This window comes from Schistocerca cancellata, chromosome 8, assembly GCF_023864275.1.
Source record: "Schistocerca cancellata isolate TAMUIC-IGC-003103 chromosome 8, iqSchCanc2.1, whole genome shotgun sequence".
NCBI lineage: Eukaryota > Metazoa > Arthropoda > Insecta > Orthoptera > Acrididae > Schistocerca > Schistocerca cancellata.
Genome location: NC_064633.1, coordinates 464,081,149 through 464,097,594, shown reverse-complemented (window position 1 = coordinate 464,097,594; position 16,446 = coordinate 464,081,149). Strand labels below are relative to the sequence as shown.

Below are 16,446 nucleotides of genomic sequence, written 5' to 3'. Positions count from 1 at the left end.
AAGACTTGAAGACGAACATTTTGCCTCCAAGGTGATATTCACCTCCCGTTTATCTGCAAATGTTAATCGCTACAAAGTGAAGGTGTCGAGCACTGAACATCATCATTAAATTGAGGCGCGTGAACGAAATTTGCCGTAGGTTAATGTTCCATGCACAATGTCACAGACGAAGCATTATGACTGTTTTTGTCCTGTGAGTAGACTGTGATGGATATCTCCTATCTCCTACCGTTACATGTTGCAGTTTGGTTGTTTCCACAATTGATTGCTGATTCCGATAAATCCGTTTCCCAACAAGACGGGGTACCCCCTCGTTGGAGTACCGATGCTCGTCGCTGCGTAAACGGCGAACTTCCGCATCCCTGAATGCCCCCCCCCCTCCCCCCCCCCCCCCCCGGTCGCCTGAGCTTGCGACGTTTGACGTTTTCCTTTAGGGGTTTCTTTAAGGACCTTGTTTACGTATGCCCACTACCAAGGACACAGGTATAGCTGGGAGAACGTATCAATGCTGTTGTCATGAACATGGGCAGAATGTTGCTATATAATTTGACTACGGCTTGTACGTGTGTCGTGTGACCGGAGTGGCTCTTACAAAACATTTGTAGAGCGCAAAATGCAAACTTAATGAGTTAACGGTACTATTCATGCATCAATCGTATTTGTACATCTAATACTTCGGAAAGCTTAAAAACGAATTTGTATTAGTCCTTTATACTGATTTATTACGACGTTTCCGCCGCTGCAGGCGTCAGATCAAAAATGAGAACTTGTGAAACAAAGCTCACTGACAATAACGGTCGCGAAACCTATGTCCAAACGGTGCGTAAATTGCCAACTCGGCTCCAGGGTTTGCAAATGAGAACATAAACGAAACATATGGTAAGTTGTCTGTCACAGTCACAACTTTCAAAACTGCACCTGCTTAAGCGTATGTTAAACCGCAGACATTCCGCAACGATGTTTCCGTACCGAGAAATCGATCTCTGAAAGCATCACTGCCATTGACGAACTCAATAGGGAAATATGAGGAGGAACACTTCGGTGTCCTATCAGGAGAGGAAGCGCTGCGTATTCCTCTGGGAATTGGCGGTTTCAACAGGACCCCAAGGGAGTTCTAGTCGGTCTGTCTTGAGGTCATGGCGTCTGCAAGGAAGGTTGGGGGGGGGGGGGGGGGGGGGGGGGGGGCGGCGGCAAAGAGTGGATTCATCCGCTCCTGAAATAAAGTGGCATCAAGAAGTTCTCATTCATTTCCAGCAATAATTTTTTTTCCACTTTCACTATTAATACGACATTTTTCGGTATTGTATTGGTTGCTATTAAAAAGAATTTTCTCAATCGTTCGGACCTTCCTCCTGTTTTAAATTTTCTTATTTATTTAAATTCGCAAGCTTCAACGGCTAGCGTCAATTTGAATAAAAACATTTTCAGCATTAGCCTGCTTAATTATGACAGAATAGAACCGACGTTTACCTGCAGAGAAAATTTCGCAGGAAATTTAAGGTAGTTAAATTTTGTACTGGGATACGTTCTCGCTAGAGGCCGTAGTCTTCGAATTCTCAAGAAAAAACGTATAAAAGAGATCTTCAAACGTGTTTTTCTTGAATAGCGCGAGAACTGTGGGCTCCAGCGAAAACGTATCCCAACACAAAAATTTAACTACATTAAATTTCCTACAAAAAGACCCGTTCATTTTTTTCTGCAGGACTAATAGTTTGAGTGTAGCGAGTGAGAATATATAAAAATCTCACACGAAGTTGCTGCGGGTTGCATAAAACAGATTGGTAGGGACAGCTGAATCACTTTGCAGAGTCCAATAGATGAATCAGAAACACAGACAGTTACTCATGAAAAAATGACGTGCCAATAATAATGCAAGCTAATTATACAAGGCGTCAGGTGATGTCAGTGTTCCAACAGTTCTGAACAGAAAAGTTTACAATCATTGTGCGTTGCCAGTTTTAACTGAGGGCTGTGAGACAGATTTTTAATGTGAAAACCGTTCAAAAACACAGAGTTTTCAACAATCAATGGATAATGCATTTTTGTACTAGCAGAGTCGGGTATCAAATAAACGGATCAGGGAGCAGATTAGCATGGAAGAGTTCACTATGACTGTGATGAAAATGAAATTTGGATAGGTGGACCAAGAATGTTTTTTTCTTGATCCCTTCAAGGAGGGAATGACTTACGTGACGACTTGTGGAAGGTGGGTTGTTGACATTAGAAATATCACAGCGTAGATGCGTATACCTGAATATTCAATATTGTTCCAGCAGTGGATGTCGAGAGGCTTATGATTATTGTCATAGTGATTGTTGTGCCGGATAAAAATACACTCTTTGCTACAATAGCTCCACAAGGAGACTGAGTGGACCTATAACACATAAAATGTTAGTTCACTTTATTACAGTATAGGTGTGAAGACTTACTTAGCTTCGTACAATCTGTTTCCACAGGAACGTTCTCAGTATTTACAACTTTCCATGGATATTAACAGACAAATTTACAAGACTAATCACTTGAAGAATATTTGACATAATGTCCGCCTAATTGTCTGCTAAGAAATAAAATACACTGGCGGCCTATCTAAGACAATGCTTCGTCGTGATCGGTGATTGCGAACTGGCGTTACCGTTCCTCCGCTGAGCATTAACTAGACAATCGATTGCGGTGGCGTAGCGAAGCTCTAGGAGGCGTCGCTAAGTCGGCACTTCTCATTCATCGATGCGGCATGCAGCGACTATACTCTTCTGTGGTTTTGTTGAGAGGTGCCAGTGCTGCTTTAACACCTCCTTCTTCAGACAATATCACAATGATAATGAATGTTGTTGGTGATGGTACAAATTTATTTTAATGCAGTACTGAAAATGTCAGATTAAAACTGTGTGCCCGACCGAGACTCGAACTCGGGACCTTTGCCTTTCGCGGGCAAGTGCTCTACCATCTGAGCTACCGAAGCACGACTCACGCCCGGTCCTCACAGCTTTACTTCTGCCAGAATCTCGTCTCCTACCTTCCAAACTTTACAGAAGCTCTCCTGCGAACCTTGCAGAACTAGCACTCCTGAAAGAAAGGATATTGCGGAGACATGGCTTAGCCACAGCCTGGGGGATGTTTCCAGAATGAGATTTTCACTCTGCAGCGGAGTGTGCGTTTCATATATTAGCACTTTAACAGTGAAGCACTAAAGTGACATAATGCACCTGACAACAGTGTTGCATCGATGTCTTTTTTGCAGAAAATAAAGAGTACAATGCCTACATTTTTCTCCTCTTTAATCTCAAATTCTGACGTATTCCAGAGATATCACGACTCTCAGTAAGTGATTTCTCACTCTAAAGTAATTCGGAATTTGAGCACCCAGGAAAAAAAATTGCGTATTTTTTTCTGGGGAATATTCAGAGCACAGATTTCATGCTTCCCTGAGCACAACAGTATGATGCAATTCAATCCCAGTACAGTGTACAAATGCTTCTGATCAGACTCTGCCTTAGGTACCAGTGGCTCGGTGAAGGGATTCTAACGGGGCTGTACTAGAAATTACTTTTGATGAGTTCGTCGTGCAGATCATATAAAGTTACTGATGCAGCGCTTTCTCGACTTCCAATATAGGCAGAGCTGATACCATCTCTATCGGCTGGCCTCAGATGTGTTCCAGTCGCAAATTGAATGACGCATTGTTCCTGTCCTAATGTTCCGAACAACTCTGCTTAACCGTAGACAGCGGTGCCTTTTGCAAACACTTGTGCAAATTGGCAATCGGATTACCAGCGATCTTAATATGACAAGTTAGCCGAGTTATTTAATTCTATTTCTGTTTCTTAACTTATTCATTATTAGATACTGAGTAGTCAGAAATTCGTTAAAAAAAGCACAAACTAAGAAAAAAAATTAGTGACATAAGCTACAGTAGTTCCTAGCAACGTTGTTCCATTATTTATAATTCTTCGTTAAATCTGTAAGATTTTAGATTAATGCAACAACTGTTTAGAAATACGTACTTGAAAGAAATAAAATTATACAGAATTGACATTATTTGTTCAGGCCAATTTATAAAATACTTGGTTTCATGCCTACACAAGTGAACGCTTATTATGTTTCATTATGTAGCAATAGTCTCTATGTTAGCAAAATAAATACTACTCGGACGATTAACTTTTGGTTCTTGGTGTATGAATGTTCTATGTTTTGCAATTTGAAACTTTTATTTCTTACATGGAGTCTATCTTCGACTACACTGTCATTTATAAATGCTAACGCCTTATGAATGGTAGATGCACGTACTTAACATAATTGTTGTCTTATTAAGGTTTCAGGTCTCATTTTACAGCTCAGTTTTTACTTCGTGAACGTTTAAATTCATTTTAGCCACATTAAACAAGTTGGTGGTACTGAACTGTATTTCACGCGTGGTTTCTGCAACATTCCTGTATTAATAAATGATCATTGATGCTATATCCTAACCTTACACTTACCTTCTGTACGTGTGTCTCACCAACCCTCTACGGAGGCGAAATTATATACTAATACCTGTCTCATTTATTCCGCGATCGGTAAGCTTAGCAAGAAAAGAAGTAACACTTCCTTGATGCATTAACTGTTCTTTGTGCACTTGTCGCGTTAATTATCTTTGACAATCCACGGATCCACCATTGTCTTCGCCATGAAAGAAACTAACTGTCGAAAAAGTAACTTAATAATGTATATTGAACACATAGATTCCGAAAACATCGATCATGAGAATCTCAGCTTGCACTTTCCCCACATGAAATCCTGGAATCCATGGATCAAGACAGTTAGGCGGATGCAGTATTTCTGACTTCCGATAAGCTTTTGATTCGGTACCAAACCAACAAGTTTCCTGACCAAAAGTATTGTTATTTGGGTTATAAGACTAAATTAGTGACCGTATTGAGGATTTCCTAGTAGAGACAACGCAGCGTGTTATGTTGGATAGAGAGTCATCGACAGATATAGGAGTAACTGCGGAGATGCCCCGGGCAACTGTGTTGTGACTCTTGTTGTTCATGTTGCATATTAACGATGTGTCAGATGTGGTTAAAACTAACTTCAGACTACGTAAAAGAAACGGCAGGAATATTCGTCACATCTTGATAAGACACCAAAGTAGTTCAAGTATTGGCAATAGGGAAACACCACCGAGTCACAGATCCGTGTTTCATTGGGTATCACATTTCAGATACGGCAGGGTGCTGCATAACGCTGAAGCACTTGGGGTTCAGCAATTGCACACAAAACAAACAACGCCCATGGGGCAAAGGTGAATCACATTTGATGAACTTGAACAGACAATCGTTCACGCGGAACCCTCCACACCATCTGTGAGGTTTCAAGAAGAAGATGTGAACGCAATGGCTTTCCCATTTCCTCACCACAGCGCACATACAGAACCCTGTGGAGATAAGCCAAGAGTTGGTGCAACAGAACAGTGCAGACTTAGTGGGATTCTTTAACCGTCTGGTTACCATAGACGAGTCACGGTTCTTCCAAGAGATTCCAGAGAAGATATGGCAGTCTCCGTAGGAAGCAAAATGGGAGCTCTCGTCCTAAAAAGTCACGGCTGGGAATATTCGTGCAGAAACTAATGCTTATTCGGCCGGCCGCTGTGGCCGAGCTGTTCTAGGCGTTTCAATCTGGAACCGCGCGACCGCTACGATCGCAGGTTCGAATCCTGCCTCGGGCATGGATATGTGTGATGTCCTTAGGTTAGTTAGGTTTAAGTAGTTCTAAGTTCTAGGGGACTGATGACCTCAGATGTTAAGTCCCATAGTGTTCAGAGCCATTTGAACCATTTGATCCTCCATATTCGCCGGATCTGGCTCATAGCGCTTAAGCGCTATTTGACGCACTGAAGGAGGTCATGAGGGGCAAGAAGTTCACCATCGATGACGAACGTCGTGGAGTTGTTCAGTTTGTTGCCGGGAGACTCGCAAAGAAATACAGGTATGGAAGCTACCAGGACAATGGCAGAAGTCTACAGTCACTGGCGGGGAATACCTGTTATATAATTTGTATTTGTTTATTCAGCAAATTGTTTCTGTGAACTCAAGAAAATTGTAGTCCCAATCATTCTTGAACGACCCAAGAATATTTCGAAGCAGTAGTATCCACTGCAGTCGGAAATTACATTTGCGCCAATGATTAACTGATGCTTGCAGCACCTTTGGGGTTGGGTTTGGTCGTTTGGGGGAAGAGACCAAACAGCGAGGTCACCGGTCTCATCGGATTAGGGAAGGATGGGGAAGGAGGTCGGCGGTGCCCTTTTCAAAGGAATCATCCCGGCACTTGCCTGGAGCGATTTAGGGAAATCACGGAAAACCTAAATCAGGATGGCTGGACGCGGGATTGAACCGTCGTCCTCCCGAATGCGAGTCCAGTGTGCTAACCACTTGCAGCACCTTTGTTCCCATCACAATGTATAGTGCCGTACCTACTCCAATACACACTGAATACACATCAGAGACTTCTCATGAGCTCTATATTTAGATTTAGAAAAGGCGTTTGTCGTAGTGTGGCAGCTAGGACATAAAAGTTGTACAAGAAGCAAAAAGCAAACGCTATAATACGTAAAGTTACAGTTATTAGGACAAGAAGTGATATCAAAACTAAAGCTATATATCTATGGACATTATATTTTCTTGGAAAGCTCACGTGAGACACATAACACAAAAAGCTAGACGAAGACACGGACTTTTAAAAAAGATTATCGGATGTACTAACAGCGCTTCAGCGAAACATTAATTCATAAGTAAAAAAACTCCTTTAAACTAATTATCGAATATGCAGGACTTGTAAGCTTGGCTAACCCCTCCCACCACCCCCTCCCCCCCAAAAAAAATTGTTTAGCACAATAAGGAAATTCCTAATAACAGGTATAAGATCCAGTACACAGAGGCGCCAAATATTAACTCATCGAGCTTACTAATGAAATAAGTCTGCGGAGGTTAACTACCTATACATGGACGGCGGTCCCATTTAAAGATAAAAATCATGATTTTCACTTTTCCAAATTGCCACTACAGTTACCTGTCTCATGCAATAGTCCATTGCGTAGAGAAAATAAACGAAGACTAAAACGAATTAGAACCGAAAATGGTCTGGCCAGCACCATCAACAACCCATACGTGTGTGTGTGTGTGTGTGTGTGTGTGTGTGTGTGTGTGTGTATGTATGTATGTATGTGTGTGTGTGTGTGTGTGTGTGTGTGTGTGTGTGTGTGTGTGTATTCCACATCTCCTCCTAAACTACTGGACCGATTTCAACTAAACATAGTACACATATCCGCTACTGTCAGGCAACAATCGCTGGGGCATCGGGGGGGGGGGGGGGGGGGAGGGGTTGTAAGAAGTACCTTCCAGTAGTAGTTGAGGAGAAATGATATAGCAATAAGATGCGTTAAAAAGTGCCGCACTGTGCATGACGTTTAAATTTTGCTGCTTCTTTTGTACTAGCTCTATTCGCAACACATTTTTCAGGAAGTATCCACATATGCCGCTGAATGTATCTACGTAATTATACCTCTGTATTACACAAAGATGTGGTGATATTACGTCATAAGCACTGAGATTCGTGAAAAACTTCTTTGCTACGAACTCTATTCGTAAAATATTTCGCAGAGAGTACCCACGTATGCCGGTGAATGTACCTATTCAAATATAACAGTGTACGATACAGGGTCCAAGAGATATTACGTCATAGACATTGAAATGCGTAGAAAAATACCGGATCGTGTATGAAATTTTAATGCATGTATTCTTTACTACTAACAGAGTCCTCCAGTCGAGTCAACTAAAGGAAATCCTTGACACCTGGCAGCGCATTTAACAGCTGCGAAGCCCAAGCGGCTGTAGGCGAAAATAATAGCCGTCTGTACAGCTATCAGCTATAGGGAAGTTTACAAAATCGAGTTGCTGACACGCGAAGCAGTTTTACTTATTCATTTGTAAATCACGCAAATTTCTTTGCACAACTGATTCATAATTTCAAAGATGTTTTCACGAACGCTTGGAAATGAAATGTTTTCGTTATTACACTACAAACACAGTTTTTGCTTCCGTTTCTCATAAAGAATTGGAAAAATGACTACCTGGCAATTCCGCGTTTGCCAGCTAGTATCTTACAAGAAAGGCGAGAAAGAAGAACTAGGAAAATAACTTAGTGCGTAATACATAATCTCCGGTAAGGCTTTAGAGTGGTTCCCCGATCTGTAAGGAAAAAGTCATTGATAGAATTTACCTCTCAAAACCAAAAACAAATTCAATAAATTCAAACTCCTCAATTCTTCTCATCTATAAATAACTGGTCCAGAAGAAGAATGATCAAAGCTATGGCTGAAAGAAGCTCCCTCAACAGCCCAATCCCTTCCTTCAACAGTGAGGATGAAGGGCTGGAAAAAAACTTTTTCAATTGTCCGTGCCATCTACATCTACATTTATACTCCGCAACCCACCCACCGGTTTGTGGTGGAGGGCTCTTTACGTGCCACTGTCATTACCTCCCTTTTCTGTTCCAGTCGCGAATGGTTCGCGGGAAGAACGACTGCCGAAAAGACTCCATGCGCGCTCGAATCTCTCTAATTTTACATTCGTGATCTCCTCGGGAGGTATAAGTAGGGGGTAGCAGTACATTCGATATGTCATCCAAAAACTCACCCTATCGAAACCTGGACAGCACGCAGAGTGCCTCTCTTGCAGAGTCTGCCACTTGAGTTTGCTAAACATCTCCGTAACGCTATCACGCTTACCAAATAACCCTGTGACGAAACGTGCCGCTCTTCTTTGGATTTTCTCTATCTCCTCTGTCAACCCGACCTGGTACGGATCCCACACTGATGAGAATACTCAAGTGTATGTCGAACGAGTGTTTTGTAAGCCACCTCCTTTGTTGACAGACTACCTTTTCTAAGGACTCTCCCAATGAATCTCAACCTGGCACCCGCCTGACCAACAATTAATTTTGTATGATCATTCCACTTCAAATCGTTCCGTACGCATACTCCCAGATATTTTACAGAAGTAACTGCTACCAGTTTTTGTTCCGCTATCATACAATCATACAATTAAGGATCCTTCTTTCTATGTATTCGCAATACATTACATTTGTCTATGTTAAGAACGAATCCTGTGTCTCAATTAAAGTGTATTGCGTTTTTTCTTTGTTGTTGTTACTGTCAAGTTCTTGTGGGCACCAAAGGAGAATTCAGTGTCGAAAAGCTTACCGATCATGGGTTTCCCTTCGGACTAAAACTGCTGCTCGGCAGCTGTGATGAGGAAGTTTGTTTCGGAGAACTCGGGTTCTCGCTCGACCTTACACCGGCAATTTTTCGTGTGCGCGAGGTAACGCAAGCGGGCGGGTATCGAGGCGTTATCGTCGGCTGGAAGGCCGGCTCCGGAGCTCAATGTGCCGTTACGGGGCCTTGGCTCTCGCCCGCTCTGTCAAAGGAGGGAGGGGGGCCGTCTCATCTCATCTCACGGAGGAACTTGAGCGCCGACAAGCAAAGCGGGTCACGGTGAAGGCGGCCGGCGGCAGCCGCTTCTCGCGAGCGAAATATTGCCGTGAAAAAAGCCGGCGTGGCGCGCTATAAGTGTAGCGCGCTGGCAGCGAGCCGACGAGCGCCGGCTGGCCCCGCGCCAGCGCTGCAGACACTGACCTCCAGGCCGAGCGCGCCACGCCACTGGGGGATCCAGCGCTGCACTACGTCCTGCAGTTCCCTTATCTCTGTGTCCACCAAAACAAGTCTGGTGCCCAACATCCTGGGTGGTTACAATTACACTGACGGTGTTCCGAATGCTGCAGTGCGGGCTGTATACACTGTAGGACGCTCGAACATCCTAAGTTCGCGGAGTGTGATGAAAAAATACCCTACTGGCCATTAAAATTGCTACCTCACGAAGATGACGTGCTACAGACGCGAAATTTAACCGACAGGAAGAACATGCTGTGATAAGCAAATGATTAGCTTTTCAGAGCATTCACACAAGGCTGGCGCCGGTGGCGACACCTACAACGTGCTGACACGAGGAACGTTTCCAACCAATTTCTCATACACAAACAGCAGTAGACAGGCGTTGCCTGGTGAAACGTTGTTGTGATGCCTCGTGTAAGGAGGAGAAATGCGTACCATCACGTTTCCGACTCTGATAAAGGTCGGATTGTAGCCTATCGCGATTGTGGTTTATCGGAACGCGGTTTATCGGAACGCCGTGCTGGATCCCAACGGCCTCGTATCACTAGCAGTCGAGATGATAGGCATCATATCCGCCTGGCTGTAACGGATCGTGCAGCCACGTCTCGATCCCTGAGTCAACAGTTGGGGACATTTGCAAGACAACAACCATCTGCACGAACAGTTCGACGACGTTTGCAACAGCATGATGGACTATCAGCTCGGAGACCATGGCTGCGGTTACCCTTGACGCTGCACCACAGACAGGAGCGCCTGCGATGGTGTACTCAACGACGAACCTGGGTGCACGAATGGCAAAACGTCATTTTTTGGATGAATCCAGGTTCTGTTTACAGCATCATGATGGTCGCATCCGTGTTTGGCAACATCGCAGTGAATGCACATTGGAAGCGTGTATTCGTCATCGCCATACTGGCGTATCACCCGGCGTGATGGTATGGGGTGTCATTGATTACACGTCTCGGTCACCCCTTGTTCGCATTGATGGCACTCTGAACAGTGGACGTTATATTTCAGGTATGTTCCGACCCGTGGCTCTACAATTCATTCGATCCCTGCGAAACCCTACAGTTGATCAGGATAATGCACGACCGCATGTTGCAGGTCATGTACGGGCCTTTCTGGATACAGAACATGTTCGACTGCTGCCCTGTCCAGCACATTCTCCAGATCTCTCACCAATTGAAAACGTCTGGTCAATGGTGGCCGAGCAACTGGCTCGTCACAATACGCCAGTCACTACTCTTGATGAACTGTGGTAACGTGTTGAAGCTGCATGGGCAGCTGACCTGTACACGCCATCCAAGCTCTGTTTGACTCAATGCCCAGGAGTATCAAGGCCATTATTACGGCTAGAGGTGGTTGTTCTGAGTACTGATTTCTCAGGATCTATGCACTCAAATTGCGTGAAAATGTAATCACATGTCAGTTCTAGTATAATATATTTGTCCAATGGATACCCGTTTATCTTCTGCATTTCTTCTTGGTGTAGCGATTTTAATGGCCAGTATTGGAATACATCCACTTTTTGCCACCAGTTGAAAATATGGCGCTGTAAGCAGTCAGAATGTGATGCGTGCCAGGAAAAGGAGTGGAACGATTAAATACATGATAACGGCAGCTCTGGTACGTTTGTTGAGATACGGGTCAGAAAGTGCAGCATATGTTCACTAAGGTCTACCAAATCAGCAACTGCTGCAACCGTAACACGGCATGGTTGTCAGTTGCTCGCAGCACATCCGATGTAATCGGAGAGATATGTCTTTGTATACTATCCTTCAGATCAGGATGAGTCCCGATTCATCACTGACAGACACGACCTTTCAGGTATCCCCACAACCAGAAGTCGCAAGGATTTAGGCCGGGAGATCTCCAAGGCCACAGATCTCGAAACTGCCTAGGGATGATGTGGTCTTTGCCGATGAGGACAATCCAAAATCTCCGACCCGACTGGGAATCGTACTAGCGCCCGCTGCGTGACAGTCAAATGCACTGACCACTCGGATAAAGGGGCGGAAACTTCCCTGGAGTTCACAACCGACAGGTCGGAAGAAAATAAATGTAAATAATTTCATAAAATGTTCTTTGTATCAAGACTTCATGGATCTGCTTCATCTAAGCGATGCACGTCTCGCAGAAAGTGCGAAAAGTCAGTAGTGAACTATAACGAGTCGGTCGTAACTTTAGAAACATCGCCGGCCTGAGTGGCCGTGGCCGAGCGGTTCTAGGCGCGACAGTCTGGAACCGTGCGACCGCTACGGTGGCAGGTTCTAATCCTGCCTCGGGCATGGATGTGTGTGATGTCCGTAGGTTAGTTAGGTTTAAGTAGTTCTAAGTTCTAGGGGACTGATGACCTCAGAAGTTAAGTCCCATAGTGCTCAGAGCCATTTGAACCATTTAGAAACATCGTATGCCGAAAGCTATACTTTGCAAATATCGTCCATCGAATGTGGCCCACATTTCCTTGTTCTTATCCGCCGTTTATTGTCAATACCACCCGAGAAGTTCCACGCGCGATTGTACTGCCAGACAAATTAATTTAACTGACGAGCAAAGAGGCATTCTATTTCATCTTACCAGATGTGTGGTTCCAACTTGATGGTGCACCGGCCCGTTGTAAGTGGAATTTGTGAATTTAGCGGGACCATCCGTCCGCCGTGTCATCCTCAGAGGAGGATGCGGATAGGAGAACGTTCTGAAGGAGAGAGAAATCTACGTACACGTGATCTAAAGAAAATCGAAATAAGAAGTATGTTGACAATTTTCATTAAATTCATTTCAGTGCATAAATGCTTTACAACAGGAGTGCCCAACCTTTTAGCTTAAGTAGGCCACATTGGAAACGGAGTATTTTTGGCCCGCATACAATGTAATTAACACTAATATCTATAATCACTCAGTGCAAAGAAAAAAGAAGGCAGGGTGGATCAATGAGAGAATAGTATCGGTTGGCGAATGTTTCGGACTGAAAGTATTCAATTTTTTGTAATGTTACATAAACGTAATTTTATATACAGATTCCGCTTGAAAATGAGCAATGAGCGAAACTAGTAACGAAAAAATGAAATAACACAAAACAGAATAATCTGAAACTCTGATGGGTACACATATAAAAACGCATTTAATTCACTTTATTGAAGCTGCAGAATAGCATGCACAGAAAACAACGAAATATGTACTTTATTTAGCACTTCCTAGCTGTTCGAGATATATCTCATTTCAGGTTCGCAAACTGATGTGACTACATCATCCTAAGACAGTGGTTCCGACCTGGAAGTGATTAACTCCTGATGGGTAAAACGTAATTTTTTGAGGAGTAAAAACAGAAAGGTCCAGTTCTGTTTCGGTCACAAAACTAAATTATTATGCGAGATACAATGTGGTGGAGGTTACAACTACTGGAACAAAGGTATGAAGAACATTTTCTTACATAGTCAACTCATTACATACATCCTTTGTACCATGCTTCTGTGATAATGAAACTAAGAAATATTCACGGAATGTTCTCAAATATCTCATGAAAATGCTAGTTCTCGCAATAGACAAGAAATTACTTCATTATTCAGCTAGGACAGTGGTCAGACAAGGCATTGAAGACTTGAAGTCTTCAAATTGCTGCCTGTTCAGGAGTATGGAGTTCCGTAATCAAGAGATTTACAAACACTAGGTGGGAGGGTTGCACAGGAGGTATCTTTCGTCATTTTAAAAATGATAGTGCTCAAAGAAAATTCTTTTTCATTCTAAAGTTTTGTTAGGAGCTAATGTAGTTGACGGTTGGTGTGTGAGAGGGGTGGGGGAGAGGGGGAAAGGAGACGGGGAGTGCTATTTTATATTTGATAGCACTGAGAGGTAATGGTTTCAGAACGGTTGTGAACCACTGTCCTAGTATGTATATATAAAATGTCACCTTTACAAATGACATGGTTGCTAGCGGACGTAGCCTCCTGTCAAACAGCAAGAAACTAGTCCATGTCCGACAGCGTAACCGAGTGTACCTCAAACAAGGACAGCGTAGCCGATTGTAAGTGAAACGATAAATGAATGCGTGCAGGTAAGTAGAAGTTATTGTGCGAAAGATACCCTCAGAACACCACAAAACCTCATCAACCAAGAGCTACAGCCTCCTCCCGCCGCCAGTTCTACATCTCAATGGGTCGTCGATTCACTTGCCACCTTTTATCATTTGAAAGAGACAAAATCGGACCACTCTACACGTCTCCAGTCGGTTTCTCTATTTTTTGGCCTACTGAATACGGGCGGCTTTATGCTCCTGTGCAAGCAATCCGGGGTCAGGGATTTTCTCTGCCTCGTGATGGCTGGGTGTTGTGTGCTGTCCTTAGGTTAGTTAGGTTTAAGTAGTTCTAAGTTCTAGGGGACTGATGACCATAGATGTTAAGTCCCATAGTGCTCAGAGCCATTTGAACCATTTTTTTTTTGCAAGCAATCGTCTTTTGCAAGATACTAGTCTTCAAATGTCCACTGCATGCACTTCCCTTCGCAACGTTCGCTCGAAAACTGGTTGAGATGGACCTGCAGCCACTGACACCAGAAATATCTGCAGGGCTTGAAAGCGACTGTCAATGACAAGGCGTGACATTCGTCTCTGGGCAGGGTTAGGATTTTTTACTACCACCGTACTTATGCACTATTACACTGAAGAGCCAAAGAAACTACTACAAGTACCTAATATCGTGTAGGGCCCGCGCGAGCACCTAGAAGTGCCGCAACACGACGTGCCATGGACTCGACTAATGTCTGAGGTAGTCCTGGAGGGAAATGAAACCATGAACCGTGCAGGGCTGTTCATAAATCAGTAAGAGTGCGAGGAGGTGGAGATCTCTTCTGAACATCACGCTGCAAGGATTGCCAGACATGCTCAATAATGTTCATGTGTGGGGAGTGTGGTGCCCAGCGGAATTGTCAGAAGAGTGTTCCTGGAGCCACTCTGCAGCAATTCTGGACGTGTGGGGTGTCGCATTGTCCTACTGGAATTGCCCAAGTCCGACGGAATGCACAATGGGCATGAATGGATTCGCATGATCAGACAGGATGTGTCACCTGTGAGAGTCGTATTTAGACGTATCAGGGGGCCCATATCACTCCAACTGCACACACCACACCCCATTACAGAGTCTCCACCAACTTGAATAGTCCCCTGCTGACATGCAGATCCATGGATCCACGAGGTTGTCTCCATATCCGTGCAAGTCCATCCGCTCGATGCAATTTGAAACGACACTCGTCCGACCAGGCAAGTTTGCAGTCATCAACAGTCCAATGTCGGAGCTGACGGCCCCAGGCGAAGCGTATAGCTTTGTGTCGTGCAGTCATCAAGGGTATACGAGCGAACCTTCGACTCCGAAAGCGTATATCGATGATGTTTCGTTTAATGGTTCGCACGCTCACACTTGTTGATGGCCCAGCGCTGAAATTTGCAGCAGTTTGCGGAAGGGTGTCACTTCTGTCATGTTGAACGATTCTCTTCAGTCGTCGTTGGTCCTGTTCTTGCAGGATCTTTATCCTGCTGCAGCGATGTTGGAGATTTGATGTTTCACCGGATTCCTGATGTTCACGATACAATCGTGAAATGATCGTACGGGAAAATCCCCACTTCATCGCTGCCTAGTAGATGCCGTGTTCCATACCTCGTGCGCCGACTACAACATCAAGTTTAAACTCACTTAAATCTTGATAACCTATAATTGTAGCAGCAGTAACCGATCTAACAACTGCGCCAGACACTTGTCTTATATAGGCGAAGCCGACCGCAATGCCGTACTCTGGTTGTTTACATATTCTGTATTTGAATACGCATGTCTATACCAGTTTCTTTTGCGCTTCAGTGTATATGCCTACTTTTGGTACACCATTCCTTGTAGACATATTGGAGAGTCCGGACTGATACCCCAATGAATAGGGCAAACTTGTCCACGGTGTTTTACTGGGCTCGTGCCACACGACAACCATTGTGTCACGTTCCATGTCGACCAGCCTTCATGCACTGACTTCGTACAACCGAGTGCAGACAGTTAGAGTTGCCAGCTCCAAAAACAAAAAAAAGCCAGACGCGACGTTATGTTTAGGCAGACATTTGCCCTCAAATCCAGATTAAATATTTTAAATAGAAATAGAGTCAGCTAGATGTTTTCAATCGTTTATTAATAATGTCTCAGAGTCCGCTTTTTGCAAGACCAACCATAAATTTATTCATACTAAAATAAAAAACCTGTAAACAGCATTGTAATTTGGCAGTTATGATAGCAACTGAATATTCAGTCTTCTTAACTGCGTGACTCAACACAGACAGGAGCGGCGCGCGATCGTGTCGGATTGGCATCGGCTGATCGCCACATTCTACTCCGCCTCGGTTGCTCTGCGCATAGGGTGGTTGTGTCATTATGTGTTAAGGTGCTATCGGCCTAAGAAGAAAAACATTGGACACAGGCATAAGGATAGCGCAGGTTGGTGTTTCTATATATCCTTATGGTAAATCTCCTTATTCCTCCTAATATTCTTCGCGTTTGCGTTATTAACTTGTAATGGATCATATTAGTACGTTATCGCTAAAAAGCCTAACAAAATCCGGACAGGCTTGACTTGTCTAGATTTGTAAGGCGGCAAAATTTTTTCACCACACGTTTAATATTCAGTTAGTTTATTTCGGTTTATATTTATATTAGATCACTGTTTAAGATGCCAATCGGATTATTAATCATTTCATTGGCTGATAATGGCTAGCA

General features: G+C 43.9%; 1 protein-coding gene across 1 annotated transcript in view; it reads right to left on the bottom strand.

Annotated features, from left to right (window-relative positions):
• LOC126095633 (A disintegrin and metalloproteinase with thrombospondin motifs 12-like) overlaps positions 1-9,772 on the bottom strand; it is a 318,265-nt gene extending 308,493 nt beyond the window's left edge. The window contains exon 1 of the mRNA XM_049910397.1: positions 9,671-9,772. Within this exon, the coding sequence (XP_049766354.1) occupies positions 9,671-9,772 (102 nt within the window). The remainder of the gene's footprint in view (positions 1-9,670) is intronic.
• Between the last annotated feature and the right edge of the window lie 6,674 nt (positions 9,773-16,446).